At 37.4% G+C, this 22,980-nt stretch overlaps 1 protein-coding gene across 3 annotated transcripts in view; it reads left to right on the forward strand.

Annotated features, from left to right (window-relative positions):
• The window catches only part of ATXN3 (ataxin 3), a 38,632-nt gene extending 16,033 nt beyond the window's left edge, over window positions 1–22,599 (forward strand). For 2 of the 3 annotated variants that reach the window (XM_079127640.1, XM_079127642.1), the window contains exons 7-11: window positions 4,017–4,149; window positions 4,813–4,979; window positions 6,236–6,344; window positions 13,299–13,396; window positions 18,008–22,599. In XM_079127640.1, the coding sequence (XP_078983766.1) occupies window positions 4,017–4,149; window positions 4,813–4,979; window positions 6,236–6,336 (401 nt within the window). In that variant the 3' untranslated portion in view covers window positions 6,337–6,344; window positions 13,299–13,396; window positions 18,008–22,599. Of the gene's footprint in view, window positions 1–4,016; window positions 4,150–4,812; window positions 4,980–6,235; window positions 6,358–13,298; window positions 13,397–18,007 lie in introns of all 3 variants that reach the window. The other variant, XM_079127641.1, reaches the window with a different exon arrangement.
• The last annotated feature ends 381 nt before the right edge of the window (window positions 22,600–22,980 follow it).

The raw sequence follows: 22,980 nt of genomic DNA on the forward strand, positions 1-22,980 counted from the left end.
CTCATGGCCTTCACTTATGTTTTGTTAAGAACGTGGAAGCAATTAAAATAGAACTTCATTATGTACCAGCAAGTCTATCAGCTTGCTTCTATCTCTGCTTGTGCTTTGAACCTGTTAAAACAAATGAACTGTCCCCTGCATCCAGCCAAGACCAACCTCTCCTGTGGGGTGGATCCCAGCTGTTCTTACTTACTCAAGATGCTCCTGCTTTTATCTCTTCACTTTCTGGGTTGATCATTCCCCTTCTTTTTAAATTTTATTTTATTCCTTTCAGTGGAGAAAAAGTTCTTTATCTCCATTGATCAAAAAGGAAAAGTTTCTCTTAATTCCATAGAACTCTGGCTGCTTCCCATTTTACATTTCCTCCTTGAAGTCATCTCTAGTGTGTGTCTCCTATTCTTGAACTCATTCCAGACTTGCTGCCAAAACCAGCATGTTACTGAAAAACCTTTTCTCTGTCACCAGTGACCTCCATTGCCAATGGTGGTATTCAGTTCTTAGTCTTCCTTTTATTTGAGGGTGTAGTTGATTATACCCTTTTATAGGCACAATGAAACAAACTGATTTTAAAAATCAGATAAACATAAAAAGAAAATAATGTCGTGACACCTGCCTCATGTACCCTTCACCCAGCTTTAACGGTTATTATAGCTTTTTGTTTGTACCTTGCCTGCTTCTTTCCACTGTTTATTTTGAAGCAAATACTGGATATTTTATTGTTTTCCTCTGAAATGGTTTCTTAATTTTTTTGTTTTGCAGTGCAGGGGATTAAACCCAGCACTCTACCAACTGAGCTGTATCTCCAGCCCCAATAAAATTTTTAAAATGAAAACTTTAAAAAACTATAGCCAGAAAAACTTCAAAAATGTAACCACAGTGCTCTTTTTTTAAACTGTCGATAGACTTATATTTTATTCATTATTTATATGCTGTGCTGAGAATCGAACCATGTTCTTCACACATGGTAGGCAAGCGCTCTATCACTGAGCCACAAGCCCAACTCCACCATAGTGCTGTGGTGAACCTGTCTGTGTTCAAATCTCTAGTTTCTCCCTGGTTGTCTCATATTTTTATAGTTCAGTCTGGTTTGAAATAAAGTTCAGTGATCGCACTCGATTGAGTCTAACTGTAGGAACCCTCTCTTCCTCATTTTCCCTTGACTTATTTATCTTACTGGGTGGAAGACGAGCTGTCAGTCCAGCTTCCAGCATTCTAGATTTTGCTCATTGCACCCTCCTTTCCTTGGGCCCCTGGATACCCTGTAGGCTGGTCCTGAGATTCATAGACTTGATCAAATTCAGGTTGATTTTGGGGGGAGATTGAAAGATTCCACAGATGATGATATGGCTCTTGATAGTTGTCTTTTTGTGATCTTAGCTATTAGTGACCAATGCCTAGATCCTTTATTCACTGAAGTTTGCAAAATGGTGATAGTTTATATAGGAAATGCAGAATAAATATTTCTTTTGGAATTGCGTGTGTGTGTGTGTGTATGTGTGTGTGTGTGATTGAACCCGTGCTTTGCACATACCAAGCACGTGCTCTATTATGTGCTCTGTTACTGGGTTTACACCTCCACCCCCTTTGTCAGTTTTTAAAACAAATTGGTTTTATGTGTCCTCCAAAGGTGACCAAGTGATTTTTATATTAATCAGTTAAAATGAAGTTTATGTTTCAGTCTTTTGTAACTATTATTCATATTAATATTCAAATTGTACCATCATGGACCAGTGGGAACATTTTGGAGTTCATTCCCAAGTGTCTGACATGACCATTGTGGTCTTTTGAAGGCTTACTTTCTTGTTTAACAGGATGTTGCAGGCTTATCTGTGCATTTCCTGCCCTCATTTCTCCAGGGATACCTAGTGCCTTTTGTAAGTGGTATTCAGAGTTACAACCTGAGTGCATGGGCCTCCTAAGTTCATAAAAAAATTAAATTGGATCAGTGTAACTCCTTCCAAACATGAGCTACATGTTTGTCCTTTTGACTAAATTTTGTATATTAACCTCCTGTTTTCAGTTAGAAGAGGTGTGCATGTGTGGGTCGTGGTGGCCAGCAGCTGTTTGCACATCTGACTCATTTTACCCACATTACCCATTGTTACACACATTATCTATGTCCTCATATCAGCTTGGAAAAAGGTTCTGGTGTGGTCTGTTCAACATTGAAGAAATCAAGACAGATGGGTAAAATGATGGACCAACACTATGCAGGCGGGGAGGGAAAGAGCTGGGATTGAACCCACAGAGTCCAAGTCTAAATCCTTCACTCTCCCCGACTCCTTTACTAAACTGCCTCTCTGTTCCTATTTAGTGAGTAGTCTGTTGGATCAAGTGCTATATCAATAGGGCCCTAATAAACTATTCCCTTTGTTTCTCATAGTCACTCTGGGAAATGGCTATTTGAGTCTTTTTTTTTTTTTTTTTTTTTTTTTTTTTTTTGACAGTGATTTTTTTTTTAATTAAAATATTTTTTATTTTTACAGGCACATTTTGATTCATTGTACACAAATGGGGTACAACTTTTCATTTATATGGTTGTACACAATGTAGATTCACACCATTCATGTAATTATACATATATATAGGGTAATACTGTCTGTTTCGTTCTACTGTTTTTCTGTCCCTACCCCCTCCCACCCCTTTTTCCTCTAAACCATCCAAAGTTCCTTCATTCTTCTCTTCTCCCCGTCACCCCCCCCCCCCCTTTATATATTGTCATGCACTTATCAGAGAAAATATTCGACCCTTGGTTTTTTGGGCTTGGCCTATTTCACTTAGCATGATAGTTTCCAACCTCATCCATTTACCAACAAATGCCATAATTTTGTTTTTCTTTATGGCTGAGTAATATTACATTCTGTATATATACCACAATTTCTTTATCCATTCATCTGTTGAAGGACTCCTGGGTTGGTTCCACAATCTAGCTATTGTGAATTGAGCTGCTATGAACATTGATTTGGCTGCATCACTGCAGCATGCTGATTTTAAGTCCTTTGGGTATAAACCAAGGAGTGGGATAGCTGGGTCAAATGGTGGGTCTATTCCAAGTTTTCTGAGGAATCTCCACACTGCTTTCCAGAGTGGTTGCACCAGTTTGCAATTCCACCAGCAATGTATGAGTGTGCCTTTTCCCCCACATCCATGTCAACACTTATTATTGCTTGTGTTCTTGATAATAGCCATTCTAATTGGAGTTAGATGAATCTTAGGGTGGTTTTATTTTATTTTTTAATTTTTTATTTATTTATTTATTTTTTGCGGTACTGGGGATCGAACTCAGGGCCTTGTGCTTGTGAGGCAAAGCACGCTACCAGCTGAGCTATCTCCCCAGCCCTTAGGGTGGTTTTAATTTGCATTTCTCTAATTACTAGGGATGATGAGCACTTTTTCATATATTTGTTGATCACCTGTATATCTTCTTCTGTGAAGTGTCTGCCCATTTCCTTAGCCCATTTAATGTTTAGGTTCTTTGTATTTTGTGTGGAAAGCTTTTTAAGTCCTTTATAAACTTTGGAGATGAGTGCTCTGTCTGAAGTGTGTGTGGAAAAGATTTTCTCCCACTCCGTAGACTCTCTTTTCACATTATTGTTTCCTGTGCTGAGAAAAAACTTTTTAGTTTGAATCTTCCATTTATTGATTCTTGCTTTTATTTCTTGCGCTATGGGGGTCTTGTTAAGGAAGTCTGGTCCTAAGCCAACATGATGGAGATTTGGGCCTACTTTTTTCTTCTATTTGGTGAAGGGTCTCAGGTCTAATTCCTAGATCCTTGATCCATTTAGAGTTGAGTTTTGTACAGGGTGAGAGACAGGGGTTTAATTTGCTGTTTGAGTCTTAAAGGTGGAGAAATTGAGGCTCAGGGACTTAAGTAATTTGGCCTAGATTAATACATGTGAGAATCATCATTTGAACCCAGTTCTTTCTGCATCTTCAGCTCCCTGATACTATGCTCCCTCTCTGTCAGTTTTGAATCTCTTGCTAGTTGTTTTAGTTTATTTTTGCCTTTTTTTTAGGTTATTCTATATTTGTTGTTAAGGGTGATCTACCAGATTGTGAAGCTGACCAGCTTCTGCAGATGATAAGGGTCCAACAGATGCATCGACCAAAACTTATTGGAGAAGAATTAGCACAACTAAAAGAGCAAAGGTATTTACAGTATAGAATATAAAACAGTATTTCATTACAAGAACTAAATTTTCTTGCTTGCATTGAATGTGTGGTCTTTTAGAGTGAGGGCTCTTTTTTAGGCCTTTCATTTTACTTTTAAAATTTTATTGATTGTTTATGTTTGGGAATTGAATCAGGTTCCAAGCATGTGTTTTACCACTGAGCTACACCCCAAGCCCTCTTGTTTTTTCTTTTTTCTTTTTTTTTTTGGGGGGGGGTGCTGGGGATTGAACCCAGAGCCTTGTGCTTACAAGGCAAGCACTCTACCGACTGAGCTATCTCCCCAGCCCCCCCTTTTTTTCTTTTTTTAATAAAAGAGACTGGGTCTGACTGTTGTCCAGGTCGACCTCAAATTCACCATCCTCCTGCCTCAGCTTCCTGGGTAGCCAGGACTATAAGTGCATGGCATTGCACCTGGCTAGAATTTATGTCTTAGCAAAGTTTAATGAATCAGTTTGAACCAGCTCTTTGAATTACTTAAATGTATTAACTTAGATTCACATTATGATACTACCTTCATATTACTAGAGCTTATCTGACAAAACTTTTTCTTACTTAAAATCTTTAGTTTGCTAATGCCTTCATATTATGTTTAAAATCAAAGACTAGGCAGCAGTTATTATGATTGCTTTTGTTCTTTAGAGTCCTTAGAACAGACCTGGAACGAGTCTTAGAAGCAAATGATGGATCAGGAATGTTAGATGAAGATGAGGAGGATTTGCAGAGGGCTCTGGCACTAAGTCGCCAGGAAATTGACCTGGAGGATGAAGAAGCAGATCTTCGCAGGGCTATTCAACTCAGTATGCAAGGTATAAATATTGTACTGTGTACTTTATATTTGAAGAATTGGCTCAGATTATTCTTAGCTTACCTGGAAGTTAGTGTATTGTTAGTAGAAGTTCTTTGACAATTACTGCAGAAGCTATGTACAATCAACTTTTCTTTTAGATTTCTTGTAACATAAATTGCTTTTACAACCTATATTATATTAGGACTATATTAGTTTTATTTAAGAAATGTGATTATATTTTAATTTATTGTTATTTTATTTGGCTATTAAACTATACTAACACAACAGTAAATTGAGGGTAATCTTATCCAAACCAGCTCCTTCATAAATGTATGTCATTGGATGTGATAGAAGGGCTGGACTGAGAACATAAATTGATTTGACAAATCCAACACTTACTGATTATGCAACTTAACGCTTAATCCTGCTTTTTGGTGGGCCCACTTTTTTAGTGATATAAACCCATCAACAAAAAAAAAGATCTGTCCTCTCCAAAATGTAGGCATAGAAAAATGCCGACGTAGCTCAAAGTGGTTAATTAAGTGTGAAGTGGTTTATTTTGTAGTTTTGTTTCAATCTAATTCATACGAATTGGTTTCTACACTCTTAATGAAATTACTCATCAACTGAATTCCTTAAAAGTCTAAGTATAATTGAGATTCCATTTATACAAAGATAGTTTTTATCCTGAATTTTTCATGCCTCCAGGCATTCCTCTGAATACTCCATTTGGAGTACAGTCCCAGTTTTTACCAGTCAAGCCCTGTTGGATTAGCCTAGTAATGGACAAAGACCAGCTTTTATCATCAGAGGTGTATTTATAAAATTCTTTTCTTTTACCAGTTTACAGTTTGGTAGAATCTCTGTTGTAGTACCAGATGTTGAGAGGAGGATCAAGAATGGGTTTGTTTAGGATCATCTGCCTTATGCAGGTTTGAGGAACACCTTGCCTTTGAAGGTATAGATTGTTTTAATAAATTAAAGAGAGCACACAAGTGTGAAGCTCGTGGCCTCTCATGCCAGGTTGCTCTTTGGACTTTATTTTCAGAACTGCCTCGTCACACCTGGGTGTCCGCTTTGGTGGTGGCAGATGTGGATTAGACTTGGAACACCTTAACCATGAGGCTTTCACAGCTCTTCCGATGTTTACAGAGTAGGAGCAGAATATGTCATAAGAAGAAAGCTTCTTAAAAGCTTGTTCAGAAAAGAATGAGCATCATCTCTTGAATTATTGAATAAAACAATTGCTTTTGTTTTGTTTTAATTTGGTTTTAGGTAGTTCCAGAAATATATCTCAAGATATTCCCCAAACATCAGGTACAAATCTTACTTCAGAAGAGCTGCGGAAAAGAAGAGAAGCCTACTTTGAAAAGTAAAGTAGTTGGTACAAATTAAAAGTTGCTTATTTAATATTTGCTTTGGCTATTTTTTCTGTTTGTAAATGTCTGTTTATCGCCTGAACTTTATGAATGTTTAAGTGTACTTAAAATTTTTTTACAGCAAATAAAGTATAAAATGAATGTAGTTTTAGGGAAAAACTTTGCCCTAATACTGGGTAAATTTAAATGAAATAAAGCGAAATAAACCTTGTGAAATTTTGTTTATCAAAAGGAAAATAGGATTAGGGCAAGGGAAGAACAATGCCTGTTGATCCTTTGTGTGCAGAATTAGTTAATAGGAGAAATAGCATTGGAGGTAGTGTGCACTTCCACATAGAGATGGTGGTTCATCATCCTGCACATTGCCACTGTAGATGGAGCCTGTAGGCCTGTCAGCCTCAGGGATGCAGAAGTAAACTGCAAATCTGAATCTTTAACTCCTAAAACCATATTTTGTGTACAGCTTTATAAAGTGTTCACAAAAGAAATTTTCACCCTAGAAAAATATTTCCCTTTTCAATAACTATCATTTACAATTCTTCTTCCCTTTTTCTTTTTTCTTTTTTTAAAGGAAAAATAAAATCAAGATGTCTAATAGATATTTAGATTCTCTGATCTGGGTCAGATCAAAAGGCCAGTGACTGAACCCCATCCATTAGTTACTGTATTTCATCAATTTGAAGATGTACATATATCTACTTTTCTACATCTCTGAAATTGAGAGGCATTTTACAATCATAATGGGCATTATTTTATTGATATCTAAAATATTGGAGCATTTTACATCTGATGGTATAATGAAGATAATATTTACTTTTTCCTTTTCTGTTTTTTTAAGTCACAACTCAGAAGTATATGAAAGAAAGTTCTGATCAGCTGTCATCCTATTAATGTGAGATATTTCTAGTCTTTATTCAGTGGTAGATTTATGGATTTAATTATATTCAAAATTTTAAAATAGTGCTTGCCACGTTTTAATTTTAAAATTAACTTAATTTTTAATTATACTAGACCTCAGATTTATACATATATGGAGAAACTAGTATAATGAACCCCTGTTTGCTTAGATTTAATAAATGTTAGCACATGATCAACCTCATTTTTTTTTTATGCTCCCAGCTCTCAATTCTTTCCACTCTTCTGTTCCCAGGCCTGGAGTATTTTGTAACAAATCACAGGCATATTATTTAATTCATGTTACCTAATTCATAACTTTAATATGTCTCTCTAAAATACACAGATTTTCAAAACATGTAGCTAAATCCTTTTCTCACAAAATAATCACATAATTATTAATAAAAATTCCATATCATCAAATATCTAGTGTTAAAAATAACTTAAAGCAACTTAAGTGGATGAAACTAATATTCTAGCAAATTTATTTTAAGAAATTCCAAAATTAAAAGCATATTCCCTTCAATAACCAATTTTAGTATTTGGGTACCTTGTCACACAAAGACATACATATTGTATGTTAGCTATACCCATTTTCCCATGTTGGTAGGATTCTTCATATAATAGACTACATTGTGTTTCATAAAGTGAATGGATGTATCTTATTTCTAAACCTTTTGATTTTTGCTATTATGACTAATGGTGCAATGAACAATCCCTGTACTGACTCTGTGCGTCTTTCTCATCTTTTCCTCTAATTACTCTGAGGATGTCAGATACTGGGTTACTGGATGAGATCATTTTTAAGGCCTCAGTACAGATTTCTAAATTGCTTTTCAGAACAGTTCTTAAATGATACTTCTACCACATTTATTTCAGACCTTTTTTCTTTTGTCCAGAATCAAATGGTCCAAATAGATATATACCTTATAAGAAAACTACAAAATTCATAGTATACCTAAGAAAAGGAAAACATCTCAAGTATAAAAATAAATCCATCTTTTATTTACATTTCACATTTTTTAGACTTTTTTGGATTAAAAATGTGAAACTATCAATTTTACTTCTAATAGTATTGAAGCTAATTTAGTAATGACTAAGTAATTATAACAAGCAAAAACTAGGATTTTTTAAATTTTTTAGTAAAAGGATGTTTTGGTCAATCCTGCACCCCTTTTAAAGCATCCAGGTATTGGTGTGCCTCCTTCCTAATTGGAGGATAGTCTTGATTGTGGGTTAAAGGTGGTTATCAGCTTTAACCTGTTATCTTCTTTCTCCTGGTTAACCTTAAAAATACTGGTGGGAACTTGAAATGTTAGAGAACACTGTCATGTAGTCATATGTTGCTGAGTTTAAGAGCTTAACTTCTTGGTGTTTGTTTTTAACATTGGCTAGCATTCAGAACTGTATAAAATAACTCTAAGAACTGAGAACTAATATTTGCCTTTCACTAAAATTCCTGATTACTTATCTTGGATGGATCCTTATCTCTCTAGCTTAGGGCACTTGGCTTGAAGTTCATCAGTCTCTGTTCTTTCTCCCCAGACTGATCCTGGTGCTTGTTTTTTGGTCCCGCCCGACCCACCACTGGATATTTGAAACTTCATGATTAGAATAGTAACCACAGTATTTGTGTATAAAGCATACTATGGGGTTTCTTTCTTGTGTTTAAAATACTATTACAAATTTATAGTTTAAGATTTGCTAAATATTTTCATAGCCAGGACATTTTTTTCCAGCAGTAATTTCTTAATCTGGTTTACCTGTCATAAAACCCCCAAGCAAAATTCTACTCTGTCAGACATGTCACTGTAAAATCTGCTTTAACTTGTGTGTTAGGAGCATCAGATTAATCAGTGGATATAAACTGTTTTGTAAACTGTATTCCATAGATATTTGTTAGCATTATTAATGTGTTCTCCAAGTATAGTTTGCAACAATGCAGACTCTTTCTGTTGCCTAAAGGCAGTGTTTCCCAATAAGGAAGGACACAAATATTTTCATGGACATGGATTGCTGTAACTTTTTTCCTTCCCCTTGGTTGGCAGGGCCAGCCGAGGTTTTATTTTGGAAAAGACAAATGAATTGGTTTTGGGTTGAGAGCATGGGCAACAGTGGGTGTAGTAGACCTCCCCCAGGGAGGTGGGGGTGCTGAGGACCAGGACTGAGCCTCAGGCGGGTGGGTCTCTTGTTCCCTCCCTTCCTTTGTACAGTTGTCTCCCCTGTAGGCTCCAGGGCAGCTACAGGAGAGGGGAGGCTGGGAAGGGACTTGGAAAAGACATCAGAGGACTCAATCACTAGCTTCCCATTGTGGGTCTCAGTCTTATCCCCAACCATGGCTTTGGTACAGCTGAAGGACCTGGAGCCCCACCAGAGGTGAAGCTGGACTGGAAGGAGCTCAGCCCTCCTGAGTTGGTCATCATAAGGAGACTCATGTTCTGTATCCCAGACTGTAGTCAGCTGTCCTTGCCTTCCAGCAGTTTGCAGCAGGTGGTGATCTCAATATTCAGGACCAGTGTGACATTCATAAGCTCCTCTATTCTTCCAACTGTCATGTCATGTCTTGCTTGGCCTGCTATAGGGCGGCCTCCAGCTCAGCTAGCTTGGCATTGGCATCCTTAATGACCAGTTCCCTAAACTTGTTCAGCATCAGCAATTGCAGCCTCCAGGTATATCCTCTGACTTTTGAAGGCCTCAGTCTCCGCCTGGAGGTGACTCACGTTGAAGTTCATCTCAGAGATCAGCAGATCTTCACTGTGGCCTTGTACTGAGTGCAGACCTTGTGATGATTCTGTCCATGTCCAGGGAGTGCTGCTGATCATGGGCAGCACCGCAGACATGCATCTGGATCTTCTTTTCATATGGCTGCCTAAGGAAGTTGATATCATCAATCAGCCCTTCCAGATGATACTCTAGCTATATCTTGTTCCTTGAAGCTTTATCCACGTCCTTGATGAGGACACTGATTCTCCGTCTCTTTATGCTTATTGATCTCATTCTCATACTTATTCTTGAAGTCCTGCACCATCCCTGCATGTTGCTGAGCTCTGCCTCCAGCTTCAACTTCTCCAGGCCCATTGACTCCAGCTGCTGCTGAAGATTGTTGATGTAGCACTCAAACACGTTGTCCATGTTGCTATGAGCCATCTTCTGCTGCTATAGGAGGCTCTACTTGGTTTCCAGCATCTTCTGCTCCAGGAACCACATCTTATCAATGAAGAAGGCAAACTTGTTGAGAGTTTTGATCTATTTCTCCTTCTGAATGCACGTAGTCTGGATGTTGGGATCCATCTCCAGTTTGAGGGGGGCCTCAGCACACTCTAGTACACTGTGATGGTTGTGATGCCCCCCATACCACCAACCTTGCCATAGCCACTGACCAGACCTTTGTCAGTACCCAGTCTCCTCCAGAAGGTGCTGCTGCTGCCCACCTAGGAGAAGCTGGAAGAGTGTACTGGGTACACTCATGTATGTATAAGTGACTGCTGGAGGCCCTGGAGCCAGAGGTGGACTTCTGGGTCACCCTGATGGACAGGGTGGAGGTTGGAATGAAGGCAGGCAGGCTGAAGATGAAATTTGAGAAGTTGAACAGCTACCTTTAGGTAGTTTGCTGTGACTTTTTTGAGCCATCACTTCAGTGGCATGACAAAATTTATCAGAGTTCAATTTAAGAAGCAGAAACCATTAAGGGTATTTAATATAGAAATATTTGATACAGAAATTAGTGGCTTAAAGTCTTAGGAAAAGTGGGAGATGCTGTTGCAGGCCAGGCCTCTGGAGTACCAGAGTTAAACTTGGGGGAATAGCTACAACTACTGCCCTGTTAGGACGATGGCAAATCAGGATGTTGAGTTCAAGAACACAGTGTTACAGCTGTGATCCTGGTGTCAGGAAACCAATGCTGCACTTACCTAAAATGTGAAGTGGCACCAAAGTGACAGGCACAAAGCCAAATTCAGGGACTGCATCTCCGTAACCTTGCTCACCAGCAGAGAGCATCCCAGGTAGCAGGAAGATGGCCGTACCTCATTTCTGCCTTCATAATCTCATGCAAAGGCTTAATTTGTGACCAGAATCCTATCTGTAAAGGAGTCTTGTTCATGCAGGTTTTAGCTCAGTGGCCTCTGTAATACTAAAGGCACATTAGAAGGCACAGTGGGAATAGATGTTGAGTTCCATTTGAACATGTTCCATCTCAGTGTTTTCACAGCTGAAAGGTGTCAAGATTGTTTCAAAGTTGGTAGTCGCTTTTTTCTTTTTTCATAAATTAAAAGAATAACCCCATAAATATGTATGATTATGAATGTCATTAATATTAATTAAAAAATAAAGGGGCTGGGGATATAGCTCAGTTGGTAGAGTGCTTGCTTCACAAGCACAAGACCCTGGGTTCAATTCCCAGCACCATAAAAATAAATAAATAAATAAAAAGTAGGGTAAAGGTTATCCCTCTGAGTTGCTGACCAAACTATCACTCCCTGACATTCTGACATACATTCTTGAGTGCAAGGGAGAAGACATGGAGAGCCATCTGATGTGCCAGGAATTCCCCGTAAAGTCTGCCTTTCTCATGGTTCAGAATCAGGAGGCACCAGTGGAGGAGACTGTCCACGCGGGCACCATTAGCCACGCACGTCGGTGGGTGGTACACCTGTGCTGTGTCAGTGTTCTGTCTCAGGCCAACAGGGAGAAATCGAGTTACCACTGATTGAATTTTCTTTGTTGCACACATTTAAAATTCAAGGTTGAGAGGGACTCCGGGCGGTGGGGCGGGGGCGGGATGTGCCATTCTATTAATAGTGTTGCTGATAGTTTTAAAGTTCTGGTTCCTTTTTAAAGGCTTTTCAGATTCTCAGCCATTTATAAAATATGGCTTTTAATTTTCTGTGTATGTGTTTTTATATACGAAATAATTTCAGGTACACATAAAAGCAGAAATTGCACAGGGCTCCCTGTATCTTCAGTTCCCTCCACCCAGATTTTCTACTTGTTAAGCTTCCTGAACCATTTGGGAATAACATGCATTATTTCTCATGGACTCTTGATACTTCAATGTGTGTTTTCTAATTACAAGGATACACTCCTACATGTTGTTTGTTTGAGAGGGTCTCACTGTGTTGCCCAGCCTGGTCTCAAACTTCTGGCCTCAAGGATCCTCCTTCCTGCCTCAGCTTCCCAAGTAGCTGGGACTAAGGTGTATGCCACTGCACTCAGCTTCAGTCCTGTATTTTACATAGTAACTGTCATGATTACGTTTTTTAAAATATGGATTTTTAAGACATTAGTTTTACTTTAAAAAACACAGGGGAACTTAACGCAATAAACACTACTGAAAGCTTGATAATACATGTTAAATAGTTGTTTTGATGTCTTTAATTCATTGAGTACCTGATGAATGTCTGCTATGTGAAAGACACAGACGTAGGCACTAGAGAAACAGATTAGAAGGACAAGGTTTGTATTCTTGCTAGCTTATACCCTAAAAAAGAAACCAAAGAGAATAATATCAGATGGTGATAAGTTTATGCTGAGAACTAAAATGAAGTAATGAAAATAAACAAACAAAATGAAGTCATGAGGTAGAACACCAGGTGGTGGGTCAGGAAAGGCATCTGTGGAGATGTAGAAGCTCAGACCTGAAGGATAAGAAGGGGCTCAGCGGGAAAGAGCGTGTTAACTCACATGCTAATTCGAGGTGCTTTATTTTCTCAGAGTCACTTTTCAGTGACTTCTAACAATATTAAGGATTTGTAAACCAATGCTCATTTGTGTAAGAATACCAGTGACTCTTATGTATGATAAGTTATTTTTGGTGAAAATGCCTATCTCTTAATTGATCTGATAAATTCAAATTTTATATCTAGGTTTCCTAGGATGAGTACTTCTACACTATGAATTCTTGTATACTTTTAATTATCAGACTGATTATTCTTGCTGCATTTTGGGGTGTTCATGCCAGTGACTACTTTTGATTTACAGAAGTTTTTCATGTGAAAAGATTTTTCTCCTGCTTTATTTGGGTTTAGATTGTTTTTTTAACACACATTCACTTTTGAATGTTTCAGGCAACAGCAGAAGCAGCAGCAAGTAGGTCCACCAGGTCAGGTTTCACATCCATGTGAAAGGCCAACCACAAGTTCAGGAGCACTCGGGAGTGATCTAGGTACAGCTCTCTGTTAATCTTCACATTTGTTTCTTGCATGCTCTATTTGATACACAAACTCCATGTGACTTTTTAATAACTTTATTTTATTTATTTATTATATATATTTATTATATATAAATATATTTATATAAAATATATATTTATTTTATAATTTTATTCATTTATTTTTATGTGGTGCTGAGACTCAAACCCATTTCCTCATGTGCTAGGCAGATGCTCTCCCACTGAGCCACAACCCTAGCCCTCCGTGTAATTTTTGCTTCATATGTTCTTTTTCCTCTTTAGTCCTAATAAAACTGTTAATTGAATTCATAATCTAGTAAATTTCCTTGGTCTAAAGAGCAGGCAGATAAAAAATAAATTAAAAAAAAAGCAGGCAGACTAGAGTTCTCAATGACTATTTGGTTTTAAAATTATAAACATAGTACTTGTAACTTCACAAAAATTACTACATTCTCCAGAAACTCCTCAGAGGTAGTGAATATGAATAGATGGAAAAGCAAATACAGTTTAGTACCTAGAAAACTAAAAAAATTAGAGTATAATCCATAGATCAGCAGGAAGTCTAGAGTTACTCACTAGGCCTTGGTTTAATTGTTCTTTTTTGGGGGGGGAATGGGGGTACCAGGGATTGAACCCAGGGGCACTGGACCACTGACCCACAACTTCAGCCCTATTTTGTATTTTATTTAGACACAGGGTCTCACTGAATTGCTTAGCACCTCGCTTTTGCTGAGATTGGCTTTGAACTCTCACTCCTCTTGCCTCAGCCTCCTGAGCTGCTGGGATTACAAGTGTGCGCCACAATGCCTGGCTAATAGTTCTTAAACTTTGGTCAAATATGGGTAGTAGAAGTAAAGAAGCTGTATCTGACAAAGGATTTGTAAGAACCTCCAAAGAACTCTCAAAACTATGCAATAAGAAAACAACTTGTGCTGACGATATAGCCCCTCACGTAGAGTGCCTGCCTCGCACACGCACAGCCCAGGTTCGAATCCCCAGCACTGTGGAATTGTGGAAAAAACAAACAAATGAAAAGAAAACAACTCAATAAATAGATGAAGCATTTGAAAAAACATTTCACCAAATAACACAGTGATAGGCAGCACAATGAAAGATGGTCAGCATCACTAGTCACTAGAGAAAGACACATTAAAACCACAGTGAGATACTGTGACATACCTATAAGAATGGCTTTGTGAACAAATAAAGCAGACAATATTGAACAGTGACAAGGCTCAGAGAAACTCGGACTCTCATATGCTGTTAGAGGTAATGTAAAGTGGTACAGAAGCTTTGGAAAACAGCATGGTGTTTTTTGTAGACTTAAATGTATACTTAACCATGTGACCCAGGAGTTTTAACGCCTAGCTATGTAATCAAAAGAAAGAAAACTTACACAAAATCTTGCATGTGGATGTGTACAGCAGCTGTATTCATTGTGGCCCTAAATTGGAAGCTGCCTACATGGTGGCCTTCATGTGGAGAATGGGTAGTCACATGGGTGCATTCAAAGAATCCAAGACTGAAAGGAACAAACGTGTGTTTTCCTGTTCCTCCTGCTATGTGAAGTGAAGAACCCTGGATACCTGTATGAAGTAAACAACCTGAAATGCAGAGAGAAGACAGTGTGGCTAGGCCCCCAGGATCAGAGGAGTGACATGGCCATGAATGGCCTGGATTTTCTTTTTTGCTTCAGATATCCTGGACTTGGTATGGAGAAGCCACAGGCACAGGCTGAGAGAAAAGCACCCCCAGAAAGCAGCTCTCTGTAGTCAAAAGAGGCTGCTTAACCAGACAGAACAATAGAAATTATCTCTTTAGCTGGGCATGATGGTGCATGCCTGTAATCCCAATGACTCGGGAGGCTGAGGCAGAAGGAACACAAGTTCAAAGCAAGCCTCAGCAAGTTAGCGAGGCCCTAAGCTGTCTCAACTTTTTTTTTTTTTTAGTTGTAGACAGACATATATCTTTATTTCTTTGTTTTTATGTGGTATTGAGATGTGAACCCAGTGCCTCACACATGCCAGGCAAACACTCTACCACTGAGCCACAATGCCAGCTTGTCTCAGATTTTCAAACAAAGGACTGGGTATGTGGCTCAGTGGTTCAGCACCCCTAGGTTCATTTCCTGGTACCAGATGAGATGAGATGAGATCACCCGTTCTGGGCGACACAGAGAAAACAGACTGGAAAAACTGAACAGAGCTTAGAGATATGTGGCACTCTAGCAAAAGACCTAACATTTGTGTCATGGCTCTCCAAAGGAGAGAAAGAGGGTGGAGGTGAAAAAGATTTTGTAGAAGTGATGGTTGAAAAATTCCAAAATTTGACAGAAGTCAGAATCCTACAGATTGAAGAAGCTGAATGAAATTTACATAAGCTAAACCCAAAAAATTTATACCAAGACTTACCAAAATTGGTCTTGTGAAAACCAAAGACCCAAACCTTGAAACCAGTAACTTTTTTTTTTTTTTCCCCCCAGTGCTGGGGGTTGAACCCAGGGCCCTGTGCTTGTAAAGCAAGCACTCTACCAACTGAGCTATCTCCCCAGCCATAGAAACAACTTTTTCTACAGCAATTTGAATGACAGATTTTTCATGAGAAATCATAAAGGCTGGAGAGAAGTACATTCTTCAAGTACTGAAAGAAAACTAAACACAAATTATATAGCCAGGGAAATGTCCTTCAGGAATAAAGGGGAAGTGAAGATATTTTTGCCTCCAGCAGGCCTGTCAACCTCTCAAAACAGAAAAGAAGTAATAAAGGAGTTTCAGGAAGGAAGAACAATAGAGTATGGTACACACAATAGACTTTCTTCTTTTGAATTTTCTAAATTATGCTTGAAGGTTGAAGCAAGAATTATAATAATTGATTTTCAGTGTATATAGAGAAAATATTGAAGGCAATTATGTGACAAATGAGGGGGAGGGTCAAGGGATGGAAAGGGAAGTAAACTTTCTACATTTTCTTTTAACTTTGGAAAACAATTTGGCCATTTTTTAAAACACTGAATATACACTGACATATGACCCAACATTTACATTCCTGAGCATTAATACCAGAGAAATGAAAATGTATGTCCAAACAAAAGCCTGCACACAAATGCTCATAGCAAGTTTGTCATAATACATACTGGAAATAACCAACATGTCCTACATGGGTGAATGGTTAAACATCTATACCAAGGAATACTACTCCCAGGGTTAAAAAGAAACTGACTCCAATACACGCAGCAACTTAGATAGATCCTCAGGAGCTTTGTTCTGAGTACAAAAAAATTCTACAAAGGTCTCAAACTGTTTGATTGCATTTGTGTAACAGTCTAAAAATCACAAAATGTATGGACATAGAGAACAAATTAGAGGTTGCCAGCAGTTAGGGAGGGGGTAGAAAAGGGGTAGGGTGACGACAAAGCATTAGCAGGAAGATTTTGTGGTACTCAAGTGGTGCCATGTCTTTTGGTTGGTTGTTTTTGCAGTGCTAAAATCAAGCCTAAGGCATGCATGGCAAGTGCTCTTCCATGGGTTCTACCCTGGGCCCTACCCATTGTTAAGGTGGTGCATTCACAATGTGTAATAAATGTCTTATAGACCTACACACATTGCACTAATGTCAGTATCTGGATTGGGTTTTTTTTTTTTTTTTTTTTTTTGGTACCCAGGATTAAACCCGGGCTTTTAACATTAACACTGAGCCATCTCAGCCCTTTAAAAATTTTTTTAAATTTTGATATGGGGTCTCACTAAGTTATTGAGGGGCTCACCAAGTTGCTGAGGTTGACTTTGAACTTGCAATCCTTCTGCCTCAGCCTCCTGAGCTGTTGGGATTACAGGCATATACCACCAAGCCTGGCCAAACTTTAGTTCTATAAAATTTAACTTAGATGAAGTTGGGCTGAAGGTACATGATAACGCTGTAATTTTGAAACTTTGTGTGAATTGACAATTATTTCAAAATTAAAAGTTTTTCTAGAAAGTATGAATTATTGATACATATAATAAATCTCAAATGCATTATGCTAAGTGAAAAAAGAGCCATGTTCAAAAGGCTACATATTTACTGTATAATCCTATTCATATGACATGGAGGAAATGACAAGATTAAACAACAAAGACCATATCAATGGTTTCCTGAGATTAGGGACTGGAGATTAACCACCGAGAGGGGACACTAAGGAATTTTTGCAGGTAGTGAAACAGGTGTGTATCTTGAGGTGGTGTTGGTTGAACAACTCCATGCATCTATCAAAGATTTAAAACTGCTAGACCTGATGGTACACACCTGTAATCCTAGTAACTCAGGAGGCTGAGGCAGGAGAAGTCTGCTTCAGCAACTTAGCAAGACCCTGTTCAAAATAAAAAAGTTATTAAAAGGCGAGGGCTGGAGGTATAGCTAGCTCAGTGGTAGAGCACCCATGGGTTAAATCCCCTGTACTACCAAGAAAAAAAACCATATATATATAACTCAGAAAAGGTGACTTTACTTTATTTGAATTAAAAAGTCAAAAAAGGAAGAGGAAACTAGTGTTTAAACAGAAGTACATCTTTTGATGACTGAGAATTTTCTAGAAATTTTTAAGAACTGTGTGTGTTTATTTCCCAACAGGTGATTCCATGAGTGAAGAAGACATGCTTCAGGCAGCTGTGACCATGTCCTTAGAAACTGTTAAAAATAATTTGAAAACAGAAGGAAAAAAATAATACCTTTTAAAAAAAATCATCTAGATATTCACACTTTCCAACCTTGTCCTGTGTGATTACAGCATAAGGTCCATTTTGGTAATGTGTCAAAGAACAATGTTCATCAAAGGAAATAAGACCCTTGGGTGATTTGCAAACACAATGAGGAGAAGGTGAAAAAAATGCATCAGTTGAAGCACTAAATAATGATCCTCCAAAGACTAGCCAAAAAGGTAGACGGCAATTAAAGAATTTTAAAATGGTTTCTAAATGTTTCTTTTTCTTTTTGTGTGCAATATCTAACATATCTAAAATTAGTATGTTTTTCTTGACTCTTTTTGCAGACCAAACTAACTCGCTCTTCCACTTAACTTGTTCCATTTGGTTTTGTTCTCTCTGTTGGGTTGTGAGTAATTTGGCTCACTTTCATCACCTAATAACTGCTTGTATTTCTCATTAACCAAATTAGCCTTTCAGGAAAATGTCTGTCTGCCTCAACGATAGTCTTAGTTCCAGAAGGATAAACCTTTCTCCACCACCTAATTGTGTTGTGCACTTGGTAGTTTTCTCCTGTTGTTTTCTCTGATCACAATTTTTTTGCTAGCTAGACTTCATTGTTTTCCTACAGCTCTTTTGAGAGATGGTAATCTTTTCTGAGGTTTTGCTTTTTAAGCTCTCTACGATGGGATCATTATTTTATGACTTTGGTGCATTCCTAAACTCTGAAATCAGCTCTGCACAAGTATTTGAGAATAAATGAGCATTTTTTTTTTTTTTAATGTGTGAGCACATGCTTTCTCAGATGCTTTATCAGTGTCTTTTCAATTATGTCAGAACTTCTTCAGCTTTGTTGTAATTCCTTTCTCCTGAGCCTTATTTCCTTTCTTCTCCAATTGGGGAATGTCGAAAAGCATGGTGTGCAAGCGCATTTCCTTCTGTCATAAGGCTTAACATATGTACCCACCATGAATGTATGGTAGATAAAATCTGGCCTTCAATTTTAGTAGTAGTTTCATTTTATTTTTTCTTTCGTGATGGAGCCTTGTGTTGTATTTACAATTGAATCATGGAATGTAGACGTCTGCTTCACATTTTTTAGTAGGTATAGCTTGCCAGAGATGGTAATATGGAACATGAAATAGTTTACTAATGAAAATATATTTAAATTTATACTGTGATATGACACTTGCATAATGTTTAAATAGCTTAAGCGTTATTGAAGTCACAGTACTCAATGAGTCTGTAAATTAGAAAGTTCTTAGTTTTGATAAACATTGGGATGCACAGAGATTTTCTTGCTGGATCAATATAGTGATGTGATTTTGGTGAAAATTATCCATGTCTCACCTGGTGCAATGGCACAAGCCTGTAATTCCAGCAACTCGGGAGATTGAGGCAGGAGTATCACAAGTTCGAGATCAGTCTTGGCAACATAGCAAGACCCTGTCTCAAAATAAAAAATTAAAAGGGCTGAGGATGTGGCTCAGTGGTAGAGTGCTCCTGGGGTCAGTCCCCAGGGCCCCAAAATAAAAAAGAACACCATGACTCTTAATGGGCATCTGTTATCTGCTCCCTGCCCCTCACTTCCCACTCCTTTTTTGAAGCCCTTAAAAATGTTGCATTGTTCATAAACTAAACTTGAAGAAATTTCAGCTGACAACTTAGAAATGTCAAGTATGGCGTGTTGCCACTGGTTTGTGGCTGCACACATTTTATCAGGGAATGCTTTTTGAGCTAGGATTATTGCTAACTAAAAGAGATGAAAAATATCTTTTATTTATGATTATGAAATAGCTTTTTCTTAGGACAGATTTTTTAAGTCACTATTTTGTGCCAATTAAAGTTTTCCAAAGTTTCCCTCACACAATTTTAAAGTTTTATTTTAAAATCTGAAGATTTAATTATTGAAAATGTTACAGAATTATAAAACTTCAGAAATGCAAGGGATGTTGGAGTATAAGACTACTCCCTCAAAATGTACAAAGCTAAATAAACATTTTAAGACCAAACATTTATGTAATTATCCCCAGTGTTCTAGCCATATTTTCCATGGATATTTGGCCTTAACCTTTTCTCTTTGGAAAGTTGCATTAAACTTTTCACACAGTGAATTGATGAGCTACTTAAAAGTAGAAAACCAACATGAATTTAAAGTTTCAACTTTATAGAGTTTACAAAGTTTATATATTAACAAGCCTTAGTTAAAGCACTTAAGAAAATATGGCATTTTGACCTTTATTTGTTAGGGACTTTAAAACAGCAGAGCCCACACTGGATGCATTTGTGTGGTTTCTTGTGAAATTGTCATATTTGGGAGGCAGATCCAGAGTCACCTATGAATTGCCATCTTGTTTGGATTGTCCTAAATTTATCTGAATGTTTAGATTTTATCTTAATCGATGAGCCAGTATGAAAATATGCCAGTGCTTATAACAATAGCATCAAAAAATTTGTTATGGAACTGCCATTTATAGTAAGCCACCTGCAAGGAAGTCAGGAACAAGCAAATTCATAATCACTAACCTGCTGAGAACTTTATAAAGATTTCCATTCTGTTTTATCAATTGGGAACACCTTAATGTTTAATATTTAAACTATTAGTATCATTTTTCTAATGTATAATTTGTATTACCAAGATAAAATATGTATAGTGGTGATGCTAGCATTTTAAGTAAAATTTGAGCAAACTTTGGAAATACCACTCTCATATTTTCAGGTGTTGAGGGTTTACTAAGGAATTACCTGTTTTAAGAATTCAGAGTAGTTAACCTCTGATCCAAAACCATCAATATACTTTTTATAGTAAATAACATACAAATATTCAGGAATATAAATTGTGTGGAATCGGTTGCTGCAGGTGAACTCTAAATTCTAAGATCTTGGCCAAATTATTTACAATTCACAGAAGGTTTAAGAGGTGCTTTTCTTTTTTCTTTAAAACTTGATTTTCTTAATTGAGGTTTTATTCATGATGCCAAAGTTAATGAAGAAGAAAGCTGAGAACTAGTTGACTTTTATTATAAACAAAACTACCAGTAGTTATGTTTTATCTAATAGCAAGTTGAATAAAATAAATTTTATTCCAGTCAGAGCCTAAATCACATTTTCAATGTCTACATGTTTGACAGTATTTTTTAAATCATGCTAGTGCCAAGAGTTACTAAATTCTTAAAACTGGTCATTGTACCTGTGAAAATTCAAATATTGATTCAGTGCATAATCAAAATATGGTAATTTAAAAATCTTAAGTTGAAAATTTGGTCTTTTAAGTTATTAGGATGATTCCCAGCTAGGGACGTGGCTGAGTGGTGGAGGGATTGCCTAGGATGTGTAGGGCTCTGGGATCAATCCCCACCACCTTAAAAAAAAAAAAAAAAGTAGGTGGATTCAATAATTAATATTGAGACCTCCTATTAAAATATTGCCTGCAGAGGTGTGTAAAGCTCAGAGGTAGAGCCCTTGCATGGCACCCTCAAAGCCCAGGTTCCACCCCCAACCCCCAAAAATCCATTGTATCTTTAATTAGAAAGGCTTTAGTGTTTTCAAAGTGAATTGTTTGTTGTCTCTGAGTTCTAGCAAGTATAGAGAACGGGGTATATGTAACACTAATTAGGAAAAAACATCAACTAATCATTTCAGCAGTGTAAATAATTTTTCATTTTTTTCCTATTCAAAATAAAACCTTTTCTTTATTCCTAGTTCCTTTATAACCTCCTTTTGTTAAAGAAATGAACTGACTTTTGTATTTTTTAAAGTCTTATTCGTAATAAAAACTTTCGTTCTTTCACGAATAAAAAGATTATTGTGGTTAGTTCCTGAATTTTGATTCTTTTAAAAATATTTCTGCCATTTTTATTTTTTTCCAAAATGATCTAGCATTTTAAGTATTAATGCTAATAATATAACTTCTAAATTTATGATAATTGGTATGTTTAATAAGTGTATAAATACATTTTAAGACTGGATTCATAGACAAAGAAAGTGGGAAGCAGGAAGCATTAGTGAAATGTGTGTAAAAATTCCTGATTTACTTAGGCATCTTTCAGTTTCTTGCATATTAAAGTTGAATGTTTCCCAGAATATTTTTAATGCTTTTTTTTTTTGAAAGAAGAAAACATATTTAACATATTTGAAATGTGGTTACCTAATTTCTACAACACTGGACTACTATGAATAAGTTTTTAAAAATTACTGTTCTGTATAAATGAAATATTTGAACTTCAAGTAGTATAAAAAAAAACATGTGAAATAAAAGGCATTGTCTTTTTTTGGCCATGATACAAATGCACTGTGGCAGTGCTGTTTGCTCAGGACCCAACTCTGCAGCCTCCTTTGTGTGTGCCTCTCTCTTGGAGAGTTGTCTGCCATTACTGCACACACAGGCCTTCCTCTGGTCCTTCCAAGCCGGGCTTCCAAAGCACTGTTGAACGCTGAGGATTCTATTGTTGATGTGGATATTCGATGAGTTGTATTTTAAATATCAAAGATTATTAAATAAAGAGAATGTTTGCTTTTTTATTTCTTTGTGTTTATTTCAAATTCATAGGCTTGGCTATTCAGAGTGTGGTGGGAGGGCTGGGGACATAGCTCAGGTGGTAGAGTGCTTGTCTTGCATGCACAAGGCCCTGGGCTCAATCCCCAGCACAAAACAAAACCAAACAAACAGTGTGGTGGGAGGGCTGGTAGCATCTGTTTCGCCTGAGAGCTTTTCTGAAATGCAGTTTCAGGCCACACTCAGATCTGAATCAGAACTGAGCGTTGGAAAGCTCCACAAGTGCTCTGTTCTTGCCCTGCTCCAGTGATGGATGAAGCAGACCAGGGAGCCCACTGATGTTCCTGCCAGAGGATCCCTTGTTACCTGATCTAATCTTTTCCAAAAGAAGCTAAGAAGTCCACATT

Source organism: Sciurus vulgaris (assembly GCF_902686455.1).
Source record: "Sciurus vulgaris genome assembly, chromosome: 2".
Taxonomy (NCBI): domain Eukaryota; kingdom Metazoa; phylum Chordata; class Mammalia; order Rodentia; family Sciuridae; genus Sciurus; species Sciurus vulgaris.